The sequence below is a fragment of the Diaphorina citri genome, unplaced genomic scaffold (genome assembly GCF_000475195.1).
Source record: "Diaphorina citri unplaced genomic scaffold, Diaci psyllid genome assembly version 1.1 scaffold224, whole genome shotgun sequence".
Lineage (NCBI taxonomy): Eukaryota > Metazoa > Arthropoda > Insecta > Hemiptera > Psyllidae > Diaphorina > Diaphorina citri.
Window position 1 is genome coordinate 138,453 of NW_007377661.1, and position 18,602 is coordinate 157,054.

General features: G+C 37.7%; 2 protein-coding genes across 2 annotated transcripts in view; one reads left to right on the plus strand and one right to left on the minus strand.

The window, feature by feature from the left end:
- Nucleotides 1-2,576: 2,576 nt before the first annotated feature.
- LOC103506255 (U4/U6 small nuclear ribonucleoprotein Prp31) overlaps nucleotides 2,577-18,602 on the minus strand; it is an 18,339-nt gene continuing 2,313 nt past the window's right edge. The window contains exons 3-9 of the mRNA XM_017442792.2: nucleotides 6,771-6,960; nucleotides 5,800-6,004; nucleotides 5,512-5,681; nucleotides 4,820-5,005; nucleotides 4,031-4,293; nucleotides 3,181-3,405; nucleotides 2,577-2,711 (exon numbers count right to left, since the gene is read on the minus strand). Of these exons, the coding sequence (XP_017298281.1) occupies nucleotides 2,610-2,711; nucleotides 3,181-3,405; nucleotides 4,031-4,293; nucleotides 4,820-5,005; nucleotides 5,512-5,681; nucleotides 5,800-6,004; nucleotides 6,771-6,960 (1,341 nt within the window). The 3' untranslated portion in view covers nucleotides 2,577-2,609. The remainder of the gene's footprint in view (nucleotides 2,712-3,180; nucleotides 3,406-4,030; nucleotides 4,294-4,819; nucleotides 5,006-5,511; nucleotides 5,682-5,799; nucleotides 6,005-6,770; nucleotides 6,961-18,602) is intronic.
- The window catches only part of LOC108252015 (methylosome protein 50), a 16,962-nt gene continuing 5,843 nt past the window's right edge, over nucleotides 7,484-18,602 (plus strand). Inside the window, exons 1-3 of the mRNA XM_017442791.2 lie at nucleotides 7,484-7,598; nucleotides 8,534-8,591; nucleotides 8,721-8,858. Coding sequence (XP_017298280.2) covers nucleotides 8,747-8,858 — 112 coding nt within the window. The 5' untranslated portion in view covers nucleotides 7,484-7,598; nucleotides 8,534-8,591; nucleotides 8,721-8,746. The remainder of the gene's footprint in view (nucleotides 7,599-8,533; nucleotides 8,592-8,720; nucleotides 8,859-18,602) is intronic.

Genomic DNA, 18,602 nt, shown 5'->3' on the forward strand with positions numbered 1-18,602 from the left:
ACTATTTTATGTCATGTTTTATCATGTTTTTGCATTTATGATAGGTACATACTACGGATTTATATAAGTTGTGTTTATGAAATTGCTTAGTAGGTAGTAGGTATATTATTAAAAAAAACATCAATTTTTTTTTTAAAGCTGGTAAAATGAGGTGGTACACCCTAGCTTCATTGTACTATTCATTCTTGACCATATTGATTGTTTCTCTTTTTGTATGTACTCAATTCAGGCTTATTGTGAATTTTAAATTGGGTAATTTTACTACCAATGTATGTTTTATGTGTGTGTGTAACCTTTACTAGGGGCCTTCTTGTTTAAATAATTTCTGACAATCAAACTTCCAAGATAGAAGAACACATCTATTTTTATTAGCCAGCATTTAATTCTATCTATATTTTATTTTTATAATATATATATATTTTTTTTCTGAAATACAAAATTACAATAAGTATTCTATATTTTTACATCTAGTTTCCTCAAACTATAAGTGTTTTCACTTTTCAATATTGTATTTCAAGTTTACATAGGACTGTGCTTGAAGAGTTAACATCATTTGCTTGGTCTCTTCTCTTTCACCTATATCTCTCACTCACAAATATTGAGACCTTATTAAATTACTAATAAAATACAAATAAAAATAACCATATAATTAATAATAAAAACAATAAATAAAGAAGTATACCTATGGGTAAGGGGAGATAAAAAAGAATGTTCATTAGTTTCACTTGGGTATCATACCAAACAATACATATATATATTTTTTTTTCTGAAATACAAAATTACAATAAGTATTCTATATTTTTACATCTAGTTTCCTCAAACTATAAGTGTTTTCACTTTTCAATATTGTATTTCAAGTTTACATAGGACTGTGCTTGAAGAGTTAACATCATTTGCTTGGTCTCTTCTCTTTCACCTATATCTCTCACTCACAAATATTGAGACCTTGTTAAATTATTAATAAAATACAAATAAAAATAACCATATAATTAATAATAAAAACAATAAAAAATATAGAAGTATACCTACTTATGGGTAAGGGGAAATAAAAAAGGATGTTCATTAGTTTCACTTGAGTATCATACCAAACAATACACAGACATTCATATCAGGGGAGTCTGTACAGAGTAACAAAGTGTATACTATTCATCACTATTGAAGAATCATCAGTAAGTAAGTTGTACTATTGGCTTTCCATCCATTCCTCAAGGGACTAGTCCACTAGTTGTAATATTATGTATTAACAGACTAATCTACTAATTTGCCAACCTAGTAAGCTTGGAGGGTAGCGCATCTGCCTTGTAAGCGCTAGGTCGCGGGTTCGATTCCCGCCCAGGGCGTATTTTATCCTGGACGAATAGGGTTCTTGGAACAGCTGGCTTTCTCCTATCCTGTCCTCTCTTCACTTTTGGGACGATAACACCTTAGCAGTTACAGTTCCCTCTATCAAACCTCTTGAAAAAAAATCTACTAATTTATGGAGACTTCCAGAAGGTACTAAGTATGATATGAGATAAAGTTGGGCATTAGTTTAACATGGTATGCTTGTCGTAAATGTTGCGTCTTTGCTCAAGCACCTGTCTCTTCCACTTGTCCTGCTGATGTCCCACACGGTTTAAAACATTTCCACTTCGCATACCCATGGGGTGAGCACTACCACTACCAGATGAGGGGCCACTGAACTCTCGAACTCCAATACCTGGGCCCACAATGACAGTCTCGTCCTGTAAACAGAGATAAGAAATGTTTTTAGTATGATTGTTTCAACAAAATTGAAAACTTCCTTTAGATTCTATATTTGAATCTTGTTTTACTGTTGCTGATTCAACTAGGTTTGGTCTTCGCTTTGTAGAAATGTTTATTCACTTTGGATGTTGTATGAACAGCCCAATAGGAATCCTTTAAGAATTATTGCAAGCTAATGGCCATTGAAAAGAAGAAGAAGAAGAAAAAAAAACTGTTAGGTAAATAAGATGTTCATAGAAACTATCCACAATATGGATGGCATTTCCACTTCGCATACCCATGGGGTGAGCACTACCACTACCAGATGAGGGGCCACTGAACTCTCGAACTCCAATACCTGGGCCCACGATGACAGTCTCGTCCTGTAAACAGAGATAAATGTTTTCAGTATGATTTTTTCAACAAAATTGAAAACTTCCTTTAGATTCTATATTTGAATCTTGTTTTACTGTTGCTGATTCAACTTTGGATGTTGTATGAACAGCCCAATAGGAATCCTTTAAGAATTATTACAAGCTATCAAGCTAATGGCCATTGAAAAGAAGACGAAAAAAAACTATTAGGTAAATAACATGTTCATTGAAACTATCCACCATATGGATGAATTTCAAACTTATTTACACACAAGTACCTACTTAATGTATTAGCAATTACCTACCTACTTATTGTATTAGGCGTATTAGACGTCATGATTAACAAATCTCGACCTTGGGAGTATACACATGTTTCCTCCTCAGATTTCAAACTTATTTACACACAAGTACCTACTTAATGTATTAGCAATTACCTACCTACTTATTGTATTAGGCGTATTAGACGTCATGAACAAATCTCGACCTTGGGGGTATACACATGTTTCCTCCTCACTGATTAACCCGTACAAATCCAGCGGTGTTGGAGAAGTATTTGGCCCCAGTTTCTCCGGACGACTTTTCTGCCGCCTGAGGGTTAACTATTTCCAGTCCCTGTTTAACACAAACCAAGGAAAATAATATCAGATCAAAATGCTACAGATATCTGTTACTCACAATAGCTTTCAAACTTAATAAATTAAAAAAAAAAAAACACAATCAAATAGATATGTATTATCTCTGTAATGCGCTCTGTATTGTCTGACTGGGAAACTTTAAACAGAGAGTAGACCAGCTTAGTCTGGCTGGGGGACTTTGAACAGCAGGGAGGATACTAGTTCAATTTCCCTTGTTAAAGACATGATAGAGCTTGAGTGCAAAGGACGCTTGTAATTTTTTTTTTTTGTAGCCAAAACCAAATGTCAGCCCAAAGCAATCACCCTAGGGCTGATTGAGAGGCTGACGACAAACGCCGACCCGATCTGAACACGGAAAAGGCGAGGAAGAAGAATGTTGTTGTTAGCTAATGTCAAGAATTGACCATTAGGCCATTTTCTTAATAAAAAATAAGGAGAATAATTACCTGTAATGGAGTGAATGCTATACTGGAAGTGGTACCACTGACTTGCTTCTTCACGGTAGTACTACCGCCCCATACTTGTTGTCGCTGAAGATTCTTCTGCAGTGTCTTGGATATTCGGACTTTGGTTTTTTCGTCCACCTGCGGGGTTCGAATGCGCCCGGCGCCGGTCTTGCCTATGGTACCTCGAGAGTAGCCCAAGTCTTCTTGATAGGCATCGTCCTCGATCTAGAATATATAAGGGATGATGATTGTTTCAACAAAATTGAAAACTTCCTTTAGATTCTATATTTGAATCTTGTTTTACTGTTGCTGATTCAACTAGGTTTGGTCTTAGCTTTGTAGAAATGTTTGTTCACTTTGGATGTTGTATGAACAGCCCAATAGGAATCCTTTAAGAATTATTGCACGCTAATGGCACATTAGTCAGCTCCCATGGTGTAATGGTCACTGCGCTCGCCTTGCACGTGGGAGACCCGGGTTCGATTCTCGGCGGAGTAAAAAAACATTTGTATTATGCAAATTATTGATTCCGTGACTGGTAGTTCAAGTGTTCACATTAGATTTATTTACACACATAATTGTACTTCGAATTTTGTATACCTTTATGGGAGACAATTTTAGTTCATTGAACCACTCAGTCCAGTTCACAGAGGAGTTGTTCCAAGGTGGACTGTTTTTAATAACTGGTCTAAATAGTACCCATCATACACAAAAAACCCGGCCACTCTGAGACTTAGATGTAGGGGCAACTTGCCCAAAAGATGGGTTGAACTTATGCGAATCTACGAACTAGTACCTATATACTTCGTAAAAATATTAAAAAAAAAAAATGTTGAATGTTGATACTCACATCAGCAAAGCTCAGTCTATTCTGCTGCTTCCTCAACTCCGTCATCGCATAACGCTCCTTCATTTTTCTCACTCGCTTTCCTCCCCTCTTCTTCCTCCCCGCCTCTATTGGTTTTGGCAGAGGCTTCACAAACTTGACGGGCGGGGGCTCCGTCAACTTGTCCAGCTTTTTCTCGATGTCCTCGCGAAAGGACCGCCCGATGGCTCCGTCAACACTGTCGTGAGCCGCGTCCACACGGGCCGCCAGGGCGCACTTGGCCGCCACTGAAAAATGGGAATGAGAAAATTAGATTTAGATCGGGACTTAGAAAGTTTCATTTACGATGGATGAGGTTCAAAGTTCAATCCCAAAATAGGAAAGAACTAGGAAGTTATAATGAATAATTATTATTGTACCCAAGTAAATCCGACTCGGCAAGTCTGCTCGTATATCTGTTCAATTTCATAGGGAACTGTAACTGCTAAGGTCTTATCGTCCCGAAATTGAAGAGAGACGGAAGACAGGATAGGAAAAAGCCAGCCGTTCCGAGAACGAACATTATCACATCAGGATAAAATCCGCTCCGGGCGTGAATCGAACCCGCGGCCTAGCGCTTACAAGACAGACACGATACCAACCAAGCTAACTAGGCTGGCTATTCAAAGATTACCTAATCTGGCTGCCTTCCTTCGCATGTCGGCTGGATAATCTTGCACTAAACTGGAATAGTACACAAATCCCGTGTGAGGTAGAACAGAAGTCTGTGAGCGATACCAACCAAGCTAACTAGGCTGGCTATTCAAAGATTACCTAATCTGGCTGCCTTCCTTCGCATGTCGGCTGGATAATCTTGCACCAAACTGGAATAGTACACAAATCCCGTGTGAGGTAGAACAGAAGTCTGTGAAAAGCCAGAGAGAAGTTTCTTCTGAGCACCTTGTAAGAGAATATTACATGCAGGCATCTTGGATAATCTGCTCAAACCACCAGCCACACCTGCAAACCAAGTAAGTAATACAAGATTAGAATGTTTGACAGTGAGTTGGGGAGTTGTGTAAAAACTGTCACAAGTTTACCAGGCATCTTGGATAATCTGCTCAAACCACCAGCCACACCTGCAAACCAAGTAAGTAATACAAGATTAGAATGTTTGACAGTGAGTTGGTGAGTTGTGTAAAAACTGTCACGGTCACAAGTTTACGTACACAAATTTTTGGATGGAGAAAAATATTGGTATTTACAGTCAAATATCCTTGATATCAGAACAGGGATGAGAAAAATCCTATTCAATAGACACTTTTACATGGAATTCAACTTTTCATTCAATTTTTTTACAAATTTCAAATGGCAAAAATGTATTGGTATTTACAGTCAAATATCCTTGATATCAGAACAGGGATGAGAAAAATCCTATTCAATAGACACTTTTACATGGAATTCAACTTTCCATTCAATTTTTTTTTTACAAATTTCAAATGGCAAAAATGTAAAAAGTCTCTTACCCATCATCTTTGCTGCAGTAGAGGCACCTACAATGGCAGACAGGTTGGGAGCTATGTATGTCATTCTACTCTCTACATATTCAAATATGCTCGTCTTGAACTGATTCAGTTCAAATGCCATGTCACAAGCCTGATACACCTCTGAGAGTTCTTCCTCTGACAGCAACTGACTGGAATCAGAACAAACAAATACATTAAAAATATAAAATTAAGATATTAGGTTTGTTGTTTTTATCTTAGCATGCAAGAATGAAACTCTCATTAATCTCCAAATTTTGTTAATCTTACCCTTGAGTAGTGGAAGCTGTGACAGAAACCACCATGATGGTTGCCTGTGTAAGCACTTGCTGTAGAGTTTCATTGTTCTTTGTTTGATCCAAGTCGTTGCCTAGTTCTCGCACAGTTCTCAGATATTCAAGAGGTGATACTACCAGGGTGTCCAATTCAGGAAACCTCTTGTTGTATTTCTCCACAGCAAATCGGTGAATAAGACCTGGAACCCCAAAATAAAGATATTTATTGTTTACTTAAGTGATACTTATTTAAATCACAAGGCTTTAGAAAAGAATTCTGAGTTTGGGCTGAATTCTGACCTGACAAGAGTTGATTCTTATCTTGATTTACTTGTATTCAAGAGGTGATACTACCAGGGTGTCCAATTCAGGAAACCTCTTGTTGTATTTCTCCACAGCAAATCGGTGAATAAGACCTGGAAACCCAAAATAAAGATATTTATTGTTTACTTAAGTGATACTTATTTAAATCTCAAGGCTTTAGAAAAGAATTCTAAGTTTGGGCTGAATTCTGACTTGACAAGAGTTGATTCTTATCTTGATTTACTAGAATAAGACCTGGAAACCCAAAATAAAGATATTTATTGTTTACTTAAGTGATACTTATTTAAATCTCAAGGCTTTAGAAAAGAATTCTGAGTTTGGGCTGAATTCTGACCTGACAAGAGTTGATTCTTATCTTGATTTACTTACTTACTTCAAAATTCTTAACCGTTCCCAAGAATACCTATAGAACCTTTTTTTATGACCACATTCCCTAAGAAATACAGAGACTTCGTAGGTAAAGGCCTAGCTACTTTTTTTACTTATACTCTGTATTTAAGGATGTTATTTAAAGACGACATTAGGTACAGTTCCTTCTATCAAACTTCTTTGAAAAAGAAAAAAAAAGATTCATTTTAAAGTACTTCCATAATTATATCAATTGGTTATTTTAAATGAGAGAAGCACACAACTTTCATTTACCTATTTCAGTATCAATTTCAACGGCCAAGTTGTTGGCTTCAACAATGAGTTGATATTCAGGATCTGACTCTACTGGCCCTACAATGGGTGCTTGGGATTGATTGCTCTTCTGATATTTCTCTATGCTTGTCATCACATTTTGCAACTGTTCTGAATTCCGAAGCTTGGCTATTTGATGAATTGATTTAGCCTGGAAAACAAAATAAAACAATGTTGAGGTAAGTGTTTTTAAGTTGCCACTCCCATGCCAAACTGTAGAAACAATATCCTGCCTCACCTAGTCTGAGCTCATCTCAACCCGGTACATAACCACAACCTAAATGTATCTTTTCAGCAACAAGCTACCCACCTCACATCAACCTCACCCAGCCTGAGTGGGATTTAGAAAAGGGAGCAGTGTAAATACCCGGACAAAGATAGGAGTCTATGGACATTTAAAGAGACCAGATATTAACTCTGGGTGTCCAAAGGGGGTCCTTCCAACAGTGTGAGATAGGTCCCAGATAGTGACTGCAGCCGTCAGGAAAGGAACACAGCCAAGAGCAAGGATGGCTTACTTTAGGAAGTTAGAAAAATCGGCTTGTTATGAAGTAAAGGAGAACCTACTTACCTGGAGAGTTAAAGGAATGTATACTTAATTACTTATTTGTAAGTACCTAGGAACTTGAAGTGGATGTGAGATAGGTCCCAGATAGTGACTGCAGCCGTCAGGAAAGGAACACAGCCAAGAGCAAGGATGGCTTACTTTAGGAAGTTAGAAAATTCGGCTTGTTATGAAGTAAAGGAGAATCTACTTACCTGGAGAGTTAAAGGAGTGTATACTTATTTGTACGTACCTACCTAGGAACTGGAACTGGAAGTGGAAATCTGGGAAAATCACTTTTCTACTTTTCTTTCCTGATCCTGCTTTTTTTTTTTTTTATCATTTGTTTACATTTGAGAAGTTAGCTTTCGATCGCTTTGAGTGCTAAGTGCTAACTTCTCACGCTTCTTAAGCGCGGGAAATATTTGAATTTAACAAATTTTCAATTTTAGGGAAAGTTTGCAAAATGTGTGTTTAATTTGTTAAAATAAAAGTTAAATTCTAATACCAACAACCAACTTCAAATTTACTTTATTCCTTATTAAATAACAATAGAGAGTATTAAGAGTTTATTAGGATAAAAAAACAATATCTGAGAAAATAAAAAAAAAAAAAAAAAACAATCAAATAGATTCGTATTATCTCTGTAGTGTCTGGCTGGGGAACTTTAAACAGAGAGTAGACCAGCTTAGTCTAGCTGGAGGACATTATTAAACAGAGAGTAGACCAGCTTGGTCTAGCTGGAAGACATTATTAAACAGAGAGTAGACCAGCTTCGTCTAGCTGGAAGACATTATTAAACAGAGAGTAGACCAGCTTAGTCTAGCTGGAGGACATTATTAAACAGAGAGTTGACCAGCTTAGTCTGGCTGGGGGACTTTGAACAGCAGGGAAGATACTAGTTAAATTTCCCTTGTTAAAGACATGATAGAGCTTGAGTGCAAAGGACGCTTGTAAATTTTTTTGTAGCCAAAACCAAATGTCAGCCCAAAGCAATCACCCTAGGGCTGATTGAGAGGCTGACAAAAAAGAAAACAATTACTGAGAAAATTCCTATATCTGATATGCCTATTAACAAAAAGTGAAAGTAGTTGGTCAGTTACATTTATAATAAGCATGGAAAATTGAGTCTGAAAACATTGATAGTTGGATTATTTCATTCATTTGTTATTTCTTGCAGTGTGAAAAAGAATTAGATTGTGTAATTACCATTCCTTGACTGTCTTGTATTTGGTTCCACATTTATAATAAGCATGGAAAATTGAGTCTGAAAACATTGATAGTTGGATTATTTCATTCATTTGTTATTTCTTGCAGTGTGAAAAATTGTGTAATTACCATTCCTTGACTGTCTTGTATTTGGTTCTATACTCCTACTGCTACCACATAAAGAATGGAATCCCCCAGAAAGAATTTGAACATTATTGGTCTTGAAAGACGATTTGATTTCAATAAAGTGCCACCAAATATTGATAAGCACCTAGAATTTGTAGAAATCTCATCAGGTAAATAATTAATCTTACTATAGACACCCTTTGTGGGAGAAATTTTCAAAGCCTGCTAATACAGATCACGAGCAAAAGCACAGGCAGATTTTCATGAGGCTTCTTCATATTTTAATCAAACAAAGTTATAAGTTAGGTACCTTCTTTCTCTATAGTTTGAAATTATGGAATCTAATAAAATTTCTTCTAAATTATATGAAAAATTCCGTTCATTGATGTTTTTTTTATGTATGTACAATAATTGAATAATTATTGACGGGCTTGATTGAAAAAGGGTGTTAGGTAGTTGTCTTAAGTTGAGAGGAAGATAAGCACTAGGTAGGTCTGATATTTATTTAGAAATGCTTAGATATGGAAAAAGTTATGGGTGAAGATCCCCTCAAAATCTCCGTCACTTGAGAGCCAGGACCATTATACAGAACACTATTGCTCAAGATAAGTTCTATGTCTGCGAGGAATTCATATCTGGAATGATACTTGTGAGACTGTGCTTTCTTCCCGATGGTTTCTAGATCCATGGGTTTCTGAACAACACTGTAGTAATCCTCTCCGTCACTTGAGAGCCAGGACCATTATACAGAACACTATTGCTCAAGATAAGTTCTATGTCTGCGAGGAATTCATATCTGGAATGGTACTTGTGAGACTGTGCTTTCTTCCCGATGGTTTCTAGATCCATGGGTTTCTGAACAACACTGTAGTAATCTCATATCAGCCAGCAGCTCATCAGCTAAAGACATGTTGAATCTGAAAACGGGTAAATCAATATTAGCAAGTTGTACCTATTTGCCTACCAAATAAATGTTTAATGTCTTTGTAGTGACAGGAGATTTAGCTTGAGGTTGTGGTTATGTACCTACCTGGTTGATATAAGCAAGGGTGGTAAACTTGCCTTGTTTTTAAGTTAGCACTCCCATGCCAAACTGTAGAAACAATATCCTGTCTGACCTAGTCTGAGCTCATCTCAACCCGGTACATAACCACAACCTAAATGTATCTCCTCAGCAACAAGCTACCCACCTCACATCAAACTCACCCAGCCTGAGTGGGATTCAGAAAAGGGAGCAGTGTAAATACCCAGACAAAGATAGGAGTCTATGGACATGCAAAGAGACCAGAATATAACTCTGGGTGTCCAAAGGGAGTCCTTCCAACAGTGTGAGATAGGTCCCAGATTGTGACTGCAGCCGTCAGGAAAGGAACAAAGCCAAAAGCAAGGATGGCTTACTTTAGGAAGTTAGAAAAATCGGCTTGTTATGAAGTAAAGGAGAATCTACTTACCTGGAGAGTTAAAGGAGTGTACAGTGTATACTTATTTGTAAGTATCTAGGAACTGGAAGTGGAAATCTGGGAAAATCACTTTTCTACTTTTCTTTCTTGGATCCTGGATCCTGCTTTTTTTTTATCATTTGTTTACATTTGAGAAGTTAGCTTTCGATTGCTTCTTGTTTGGGTACCTATAAAAAAATATTACTTCCACGATCTCTTGCAGACTTTTCGAATTCAACCCAAGGCCATTAGAGAGGGACACATTCTTCTACATGAATAGTAACATACAACCATCATTAACCGGATGATCTACTTGCGTCTCTTGATGGAAAACACCAAACGCAAGCCACGCTGAGCTTTGCGCTTTCTACGAACTCTCATTCCTGAAAATAAGTCATTGTGCATAAAGGAAGCTGCCTTTTTTTTCCATTCAGGCAATATCATAAGAGCTACACCATGTGGAAGGTAAAGGTCACATTGCATATTTGAAGATTCAACCTAGCGTGGCACTAAGTTGTACAGATATATCCTAAAGCCATAGATAGGACCTAATTTTTAATCAAAAATCAGTCCCGAAGAAGCTGGAGCTCGTGATTTTAGTAATCTATATTAATTCTAAACCTGTGATATGTACCGTATAGATATTTAAAACCACAAGTCACCTGCTAGATCATCATCTTCTGTCTTGATCTCGCTATCATGACTGGACATTGCTTGTTGAGGATTCAATATAAACCCATCATTTCCCATCACACCGCTGCTGGGTTTATTCACCATAGGTTGCTCCGTTCTGTTCAGGAGGAACTCACTAGGATCATAGTTGGGATCAACATCCATACTAGTTTCTTCTGTATTAGGGTCAGTATAGTAGGTAATATTGCCAAGTTGCACCATTGCCTCTGCAGCTTGCTGACTGTCATCATCCACCACTTCTTCCATATCATTGTCATCTCTTTCTTCTTCGCTAGAAAATTCCAAATCTTTTTCCAATAACCCGCCATCGTTCTCTTTCTTAATGTTACCCTCAGCATCAGTATATTCAAAATCTTCTTTATCCAGGCCTGATTGGAACTGATCATGTCATCTCTTTCTTCTTCGCTAGAAAATTCCAAATCTTTTTCCAATAACCCGCCATCGTTCTCTTTCTTAATGTTACCCTCAGCATCCGTATATTCAAAATCTTCTTTGTCCAGGCCTGATTGGAACTGATCGTGTCATCTCTTTCTTCTTCGCTAGAAAATTCCAAATCTTTTTCCAATAACCCGCCATCGTTCTCTTTCTTAATGTTACCCTCAGCATCGGTATATTCAAAATCTTCTTTGTCCAGGCCTGATTGGAACTGATCGTCGTCTTGTGTCCATGTAGAGAATGAATCTACATCTGCTTGTTCCATAGCACGCGCTCGCACTTGACTGATTGTTTTCTCTAGTTGTGTCAAATGATCATCATATTTCTCCAGAGCTAACTTTGCTTCCTCCAATAGTTTCTCTGCCTTCTCCGTCACTTGAGAGCCAGGACCATTATACAGAACACTATTGCTCAAGATAAGTTCTATGTCTGCGAGGAATTCATATCTGGAATGATACTTGTGAGACTGTGCTTTCTTCCCGATGGTTTCTAGATCCATGGGTTTCTGAACAACACTGTAGTAATCTTTAAAGAACTTCTTATTAACAGGCTTGATGAAAATCCATGCATCAGCCATGTTTTTCAATTTGTTATTAACAATGTCATCGAATATGAAGCTCAATGCCACTTGGTCATTATCATCGAGAAGTGGATTAATTGCTTTCTCTAATCGCATGAGGAGTTCTTCTTTCTTCCCCAATAACTCAACACAGAGTGTTAACATTCGCCGCGCGGCGTCTGTTAATATACTCTTAGCACCATTGTACAGTGTAGAGTTTTCTACAATTTGATTCACATCAGCCAGGAACTCCTCACGGCTTTGATATTTTTTACTGCGCAAATTTTCTCTTATCGTTTGCAAATCCATGGGTCGAGTCACAATTTTATAATAGTCTGGTACTAGTTTGGCATTCACCGGGAATGAGAACTGTTTCACATTAGGTTCTGTTTGACTCATGTCTCGCATTTCATTAAGTATTTTCTCAAGTATTGACGTCAACACAACCACTGGGTCAGTTCTCCTTCGGTTCGCAGGTTTCTGGTGGCGTTTCAAATAATCCAACTGATTATCTGGATTATTCGCTTTTCTCTTCTTTTTCGCGTGTAGAGCTTCCTTAGGAACTTTGAGAAGTAATGATTTCCTCTTCACTTCCTCAGCATGTTTAATAAGCTTCCCAGACAGAGTTACTTTAGTTCCCTCTACATTGACAAGCGCCTCTTCATCACAATCAATGACCTTACCGTATTCTTCCTCTTGTTCTTCAGTCATTGCTACGTTCATAGGCATTTGTCCGGTTAGAGAATATTGAGGACATGCCTTGTTTGTTCTCATATGACCTACAAGACCACATGCTCCACACTTGACTTTCAGATCAGGTTTGCTCTTGTATTTTCGTTTCGGTGTGAGTGAAGAGTCTGATCTATGTTTACTATGGAACATATTGCTGGGAGTAGAGGAGCGGGGTGGAGAGTCAGGTGCAGGAAGTATTTCTTGTCTCAAGAGTCTGATCTATGTTTACTATGGAACATATTGCTGGGGGTAGAGGAGCGGGGTGGAGAGTCAGGTGCAGGAAGTATTTCTTGTCTTGGTAAGCTAGGTTTGTTTGGTGCGAATGGATTGAGTGATGAATGTTTAGGAAATACACCCACCCGTTCTCTCTCTTGAGTTTTCTTGATTCGTCGTAATTGCTCCTGAATGCGACGCTTCTCTCGCTTCATCTCTTCTTTCTGAGCTTCATCAAGCGTGGCAAACTGTCGGATAAACGCTTCATCTTTGGTAGTTCGTATTTTGACGTACGTATCAATAACAGCTTGTTTCCGTACCACTTCCATACGCGTATATTGTTTACCATCAGCGTCACGGAATGTTCTATAGATCTTGAGAACTCTGCCAGGATGATCGTTATATTGAGAGCATTCGGGTCCATTTGATTGCTACTGAATGGAGAATTGGCATTGGGCTTCTCCTCACATGGTTTCAAAAATTTGATCTGGAAAAGTCATGGAAAATTAACAATTACTATTATTATTTATTTCCTATTATGTACCTACTCATATAATTATGGACTTGAATCATTTAGCATAAAAAAAAAAAAAAAATGGATTTGACTAATTTGATTTTTTAGACCACAAGTAACATTTTCTAATGCATATGCATAATGATTTTCAATAATAGCTGATTGGTGTATCCTTTAACTTAACCCAATGTGCTACTAAAACTCACATGTCTGTTGGTATAATGGAACAACTTGTTCTAAGCTGACAGTCTATAAAGCACTACTTATACTTATATACCTACTTATACTTATATACTTATACTTATATGTCTATTCTTCCAATGTGTAAAGGGCCTAAAAATATCATTTACAATGGAGGAGGCTACGTTAAGGATCTGGGTAGTTCGGAGTCCAACATGGCACAAGGGTTAAGTCAGATGATTATTCACAAGTGGTTGGATGAGCGGACACGAGTTATTTTAATTGAATGTTCTCTCTATAATCCGAACATCAATGCTATTATAGCTGTGTCTCTTATGATTGAAAGACTAGGAAGTCACAACTATTTGACTGATTCAGAGGTTGGTATTCGTGGAAAATCCGAGGTGTAGTTTGATCAAAGCACTATCCCAGCCCGTGGATTACTACAGTACATTAAAACAAGGTTTGGAAAAAGAAAATATTATTATGCTTAGCAAGGAATCCTTACAGGAAACATTGCATGACCCTACAAATTGAAATTCTCACTCAGTGGCTCAGTGCCTAGTGACAATTTAAACATAAATCCACTGACGTCATTATGTTTGATTTTTTACAGATTGGTATAATGAAATTGATCACAAGTGCCGAAAAAACTCACTTGTTTGGAGGTACAGTAGCAATGTAGAGTTTTTTGTAAACTTGGGTTCCATTATTGACAGTGCAAACACACTTGCACCTTGCATCTTCATAACTAGAATGCACCTAAAACAAAGCATTCAAAATGTTTTCTCAAATAAATGAGGATTAAATTGCACATCTCTGCTGGGATTGAACCTGGGCCCTGCTGTTTACCGTAATGATTAGTACTTGTCATTTCAAGCTTTTCTGGGCCAAGGAAGTCCAAAGTTCATCTGCAGTTTTTCTGGGAAACTAGAATGAAATTTACTTGGTTTAAAATAAAAAGTGGTAAGATAAGGCATTTGGGAGTTTCCCCTGTGAGTCCCTATGTCAACTCATACATTTCAAAAGTAAGTGCATACTCAGCATACTGCCAAATAAGTTCAAATAACAAAGGTTGAAATTTTACCTGTGAGACTGTAGACAAAAGGATACATAAAACTGAAAAGATACTACATTGGAAAATCATATTTCTAGTGTTTAAAGGTGAGAAAATTGAATTTATTACATGAATACATGAAAAAATATTATGCAACTTGCAAAAAAAGTTTTTTTATCAATATTTTTTTAAAAAATTAAAATTTCGCGCTGCACGGCTGCAATAAAAGGGAGGGCAAGAAGCAGTGTTGCCAGATGTCAGCGTACGGTAATTCGTATTTGTACGGTAATCGAGGTTGGGTTTGGCCGCACGTAACATTAGGGAGATTTCGCATCGAATCCTGATCCCCATAACGCAACCCATGTTGGCGCCATCTTGTTTACATCATGTTTTTAGATTTAGCACGGGATCGAAAACCGAAACCGAAAACCGAAGCGAACCTAGCGGACGCTCAAGTAATCATACCTTTAATTTGTTCAATGTTTTGTCTTGTCCTAAATAACAAATTATTCAAATCAGTTTTTGAATTAATTAATTAAAAACAGGAAACAATGATTTTTTAAAATTATTTATTTGTTTTCTCAATTTAATTATTCCACCGTGTTCGTTATCTGTTACGTTCTTTTTTGTACAAATAAAACGATAGGTAAAAAAAGAACATAACAGATAACGAAGAAAAGAAAAAATTAATAATTAATTATTACATAAAAAATGAGTTTTTTGATATGTTTTTGTTTTTAATTAATTTCTGAATTAATTAAGATACCTACCAACATCAAAAAATTTCAGTCAAAATTAATTTCCCCTTCAAAAATGTAAAATAACCGTGATCTATCCAAAAAGAATTTAAATTTACGCGCGTTTCTAACATGGAAATTTCATTTTCGTAATACGAAAAAAAACCCCATGTTCAAGCCAAAACATCGTAACTCCGATCCCCGTGTTCAAAACCCCAAAACGTGTGTCATGCGCAGAAACCAAAACTCGTCGAGCATCGTAACGATCCCCAAAAAAAATGCGTTGCGAAATCTGTCTAATATGAACAATAAAGGATCACATCATTTGTACATAATTATTTACCAAAACTGGTGCTCTATTTTTTTCTCCTGATTACATTATTCCTATAATCAGTTCCTATACATATCAAAACCTCAATCCATAATGCCAGCCCATTCTAGTTACTGGTATCAAATAAGAAAGCACGCCTTCCTTGTAAGCGTTAGGTCACAGGTTCGATTCCTGCCGGAAGCGAACTTCATCCTAAACAGATAATGTTCGTTTTCGGAACGTTGGCTTTTTCTTATCCTGTCCTCCATTCTTCGATTTCGGGACGATAAGACGTACGTCTGTCTTTAGAGTTCCTTCTATCCTGTTCAAATTTCAAACTTATTTACACACAAGTACCTACTTAATGTATTAGCAATTACCTACCTACTTATTGTATTAGGCGTATTAGACGTCATGAACAAATCTCGACCTTGGGGGTATACACATGTTTCCTCCTCACTGATTAACCCGTACAAATCCAGCGGTGTTGGAGAAGTATTTGGCCCCAGTTTCTCCGGACGACTTTTCTGCCGCCTGAGGGTTAACTATTTCCAGTCCCTGTTTAACACAAACCAAGGAAAATAATATCAGATCAAAATGCTACAGATATCTGTTACTCACAATAGCTTTCAAACTTAATAAATTAGAAAAAAAAAAAAAAAACAATCAGATACATATTATCTCTGTAATGCGCTCTGTAGTGTCTGACTGGGGAACTTTAAACAGGGAGTAGACCAGCTTAGTCTAGCTGGAGGACATTATTAAACAGACAGTAGACCAGCTTAGTCTGGCTGGGGGACTTTGAACAGCAGGGAGGATACTAGTTAAATTTCCCTTGTTAAAGACATGATAAAGCTTGAGTGCAAAGGACGCTTTTAATTATTTTTTTTTGTAGCCAAAACCAAATTTCAGCCCAAAGCAATCACCCTAGGGCTGATTGAGAGGCTGACGAAAAACGCCGACCCTGTCTGAACACGGGAAAAGGCGAGGAAGAAGAATGTTGTTGTTAGCTAATGTCAAGAATTGACCATAAGGCCATTTTCTTAATAAAAAATAAGGAGAATAATTACCTGTAATGGAGTGAATGCTATACTGGAAGTGGTACCACTGACTTGCTTCTTCACGGTAGTACTACCTCCCCATACTTGCTGTCGCTGTAGATTTTTCTGCAGTGTCTTGGATATTCGGACTTTGGTTTTTTCGTCCACCTGCGGGGTTCGAATGCGCCCGGCGCCGGTCTTGCCTATGGTACCTCGAGAGTAACCCAAGTCTTCTTGATAGGCATCGTCCTCGATCTAGAATACATAAGGGATAAATATTCACATTAGTCAGCTCCCATGGTGTAATGGTCACTGCGCTCGCCTTGCACGTGGGAGACCCGGGTTCGATTCTCGGCGGAGTAAAAAAAAAAATTGTATTATGCAAATTATTGATTCCGTGACTGGTAGTTCAAGTGTTCACATTAGATTCATTTACACACATAATTGTACTTCGAATTTTGTATACCTTTATGGGAGACAATTTTAGTTCAATGAACCATTCAGTCCAGTTCACAGAGGAGTTGTTCCAAGGTTGACTGTTTCTAATAACTGGTCTAATTAGTACCCATCATACACAAAAAACCCACTCTGAGACTTACATGTAGGGGCAACTTCCCCAAAAGATGGGTTAAACTTAAAATGCGAATCTACGAACTAGTACCTATACTTCGTAAAAATATTAAAAAAAAAAAAAAAAAAAAAAAAAAAAAAAAAAATAAAATGTCCTCCCAAATCCAGAAGGACTGTTTCTAATAACTGGTCTAAATAGTACCCATCATACACAAAAAACCCGGCCACTCTGAGGGGCAGACTTAGAAGTAGGGGCAACTTCCCCTAAAGATGGGTTAAACTTATGCGAATCTACGAACTAGTACCTATACTTTGTAAAAATATTAAAAAAAAAATGTTGAATGTTGAATGTTGATACTCACATCAGCAAAGCTCAGTCTATTCTGCTGCTTCCTCAACTCCGTCATCGCATAACGCTCCTTCATTTTTCTCACTCGCTTTCCTCCCCTCTTCTTCCTCCCCGCCTCTATTGGTTTTGGCAGAGGCTTCACAAACTTGACGGGCGGGGGCTCCGTCAACTTGTCCAGCTTTTTCTCGATGTCCTCGCGAAAGGACCGCCCGATGGCTCCGTCAACACTGTCGTGAGCCGCGTCCACACGGGCCGCCAGGGCGCACTTGGCCGCCACTGAAAAATGGGAATGAGAAAATTAGATTTAGATCGGGACTTAGAAAGTTTCATTTACGATGGATGAGGTTCAAAGTTCAATCCCAAAATAGGAAAGAACTAGGAAGTTATAATGAATAATTATTATTGTACCCAAGTAAATCCGACTCGGCAAGTCTGCTCGTATATCTGTTCAATTTCATAGGGAACTGTAACTGCTAAGGTCTTATCGTCCCGAAATTGAAGAGAGACGGAAGACAGGATAGGAAAAAGCCAGCCGTTCCGAGAACGAACATTATCACATCAGGATTTCATCCTGAACGGATAATGTTCGTTCTCGGAACGGCTGGCTTTCTCCTATCCTGTCTTCCTTCTCTCTTCGATTTCGGGACGATTTTATTATGTAACTTTTTTATTCCACTAAAGAAATTCCGCTTTGGATGTCCACACTTGCTGCCACAGGCCAGTATGACACTGAATGACTTCAATGGTTATCTGAAAGAGGGCCTCTGAGTGAAATTTTGCGATTTTTTGATGAAAAATTTTAAAAAAAAAGTTCGATAAGAAAATACGGCTCTACTAGCGTTTCTAGGTTTCTACTTTCTAGTTCTAGCCTGAACTTTCTTTTCTAGTGATCTACGAAGACATCGCTATCGGTTTGAAGTCAGTGGCGTGGTACGGTGACACAGATGTGGTGATAGGATCTACCATGGGAGAGTTGTGCTGTATTGATACGAGGAATAGAGTGCTGCTTTCTCACACGTCCGTGTCCTCACCCCGTCCTATACATCGAGTTGTTGTTCACAAGAACCTGTGAGTATATTAATTTTA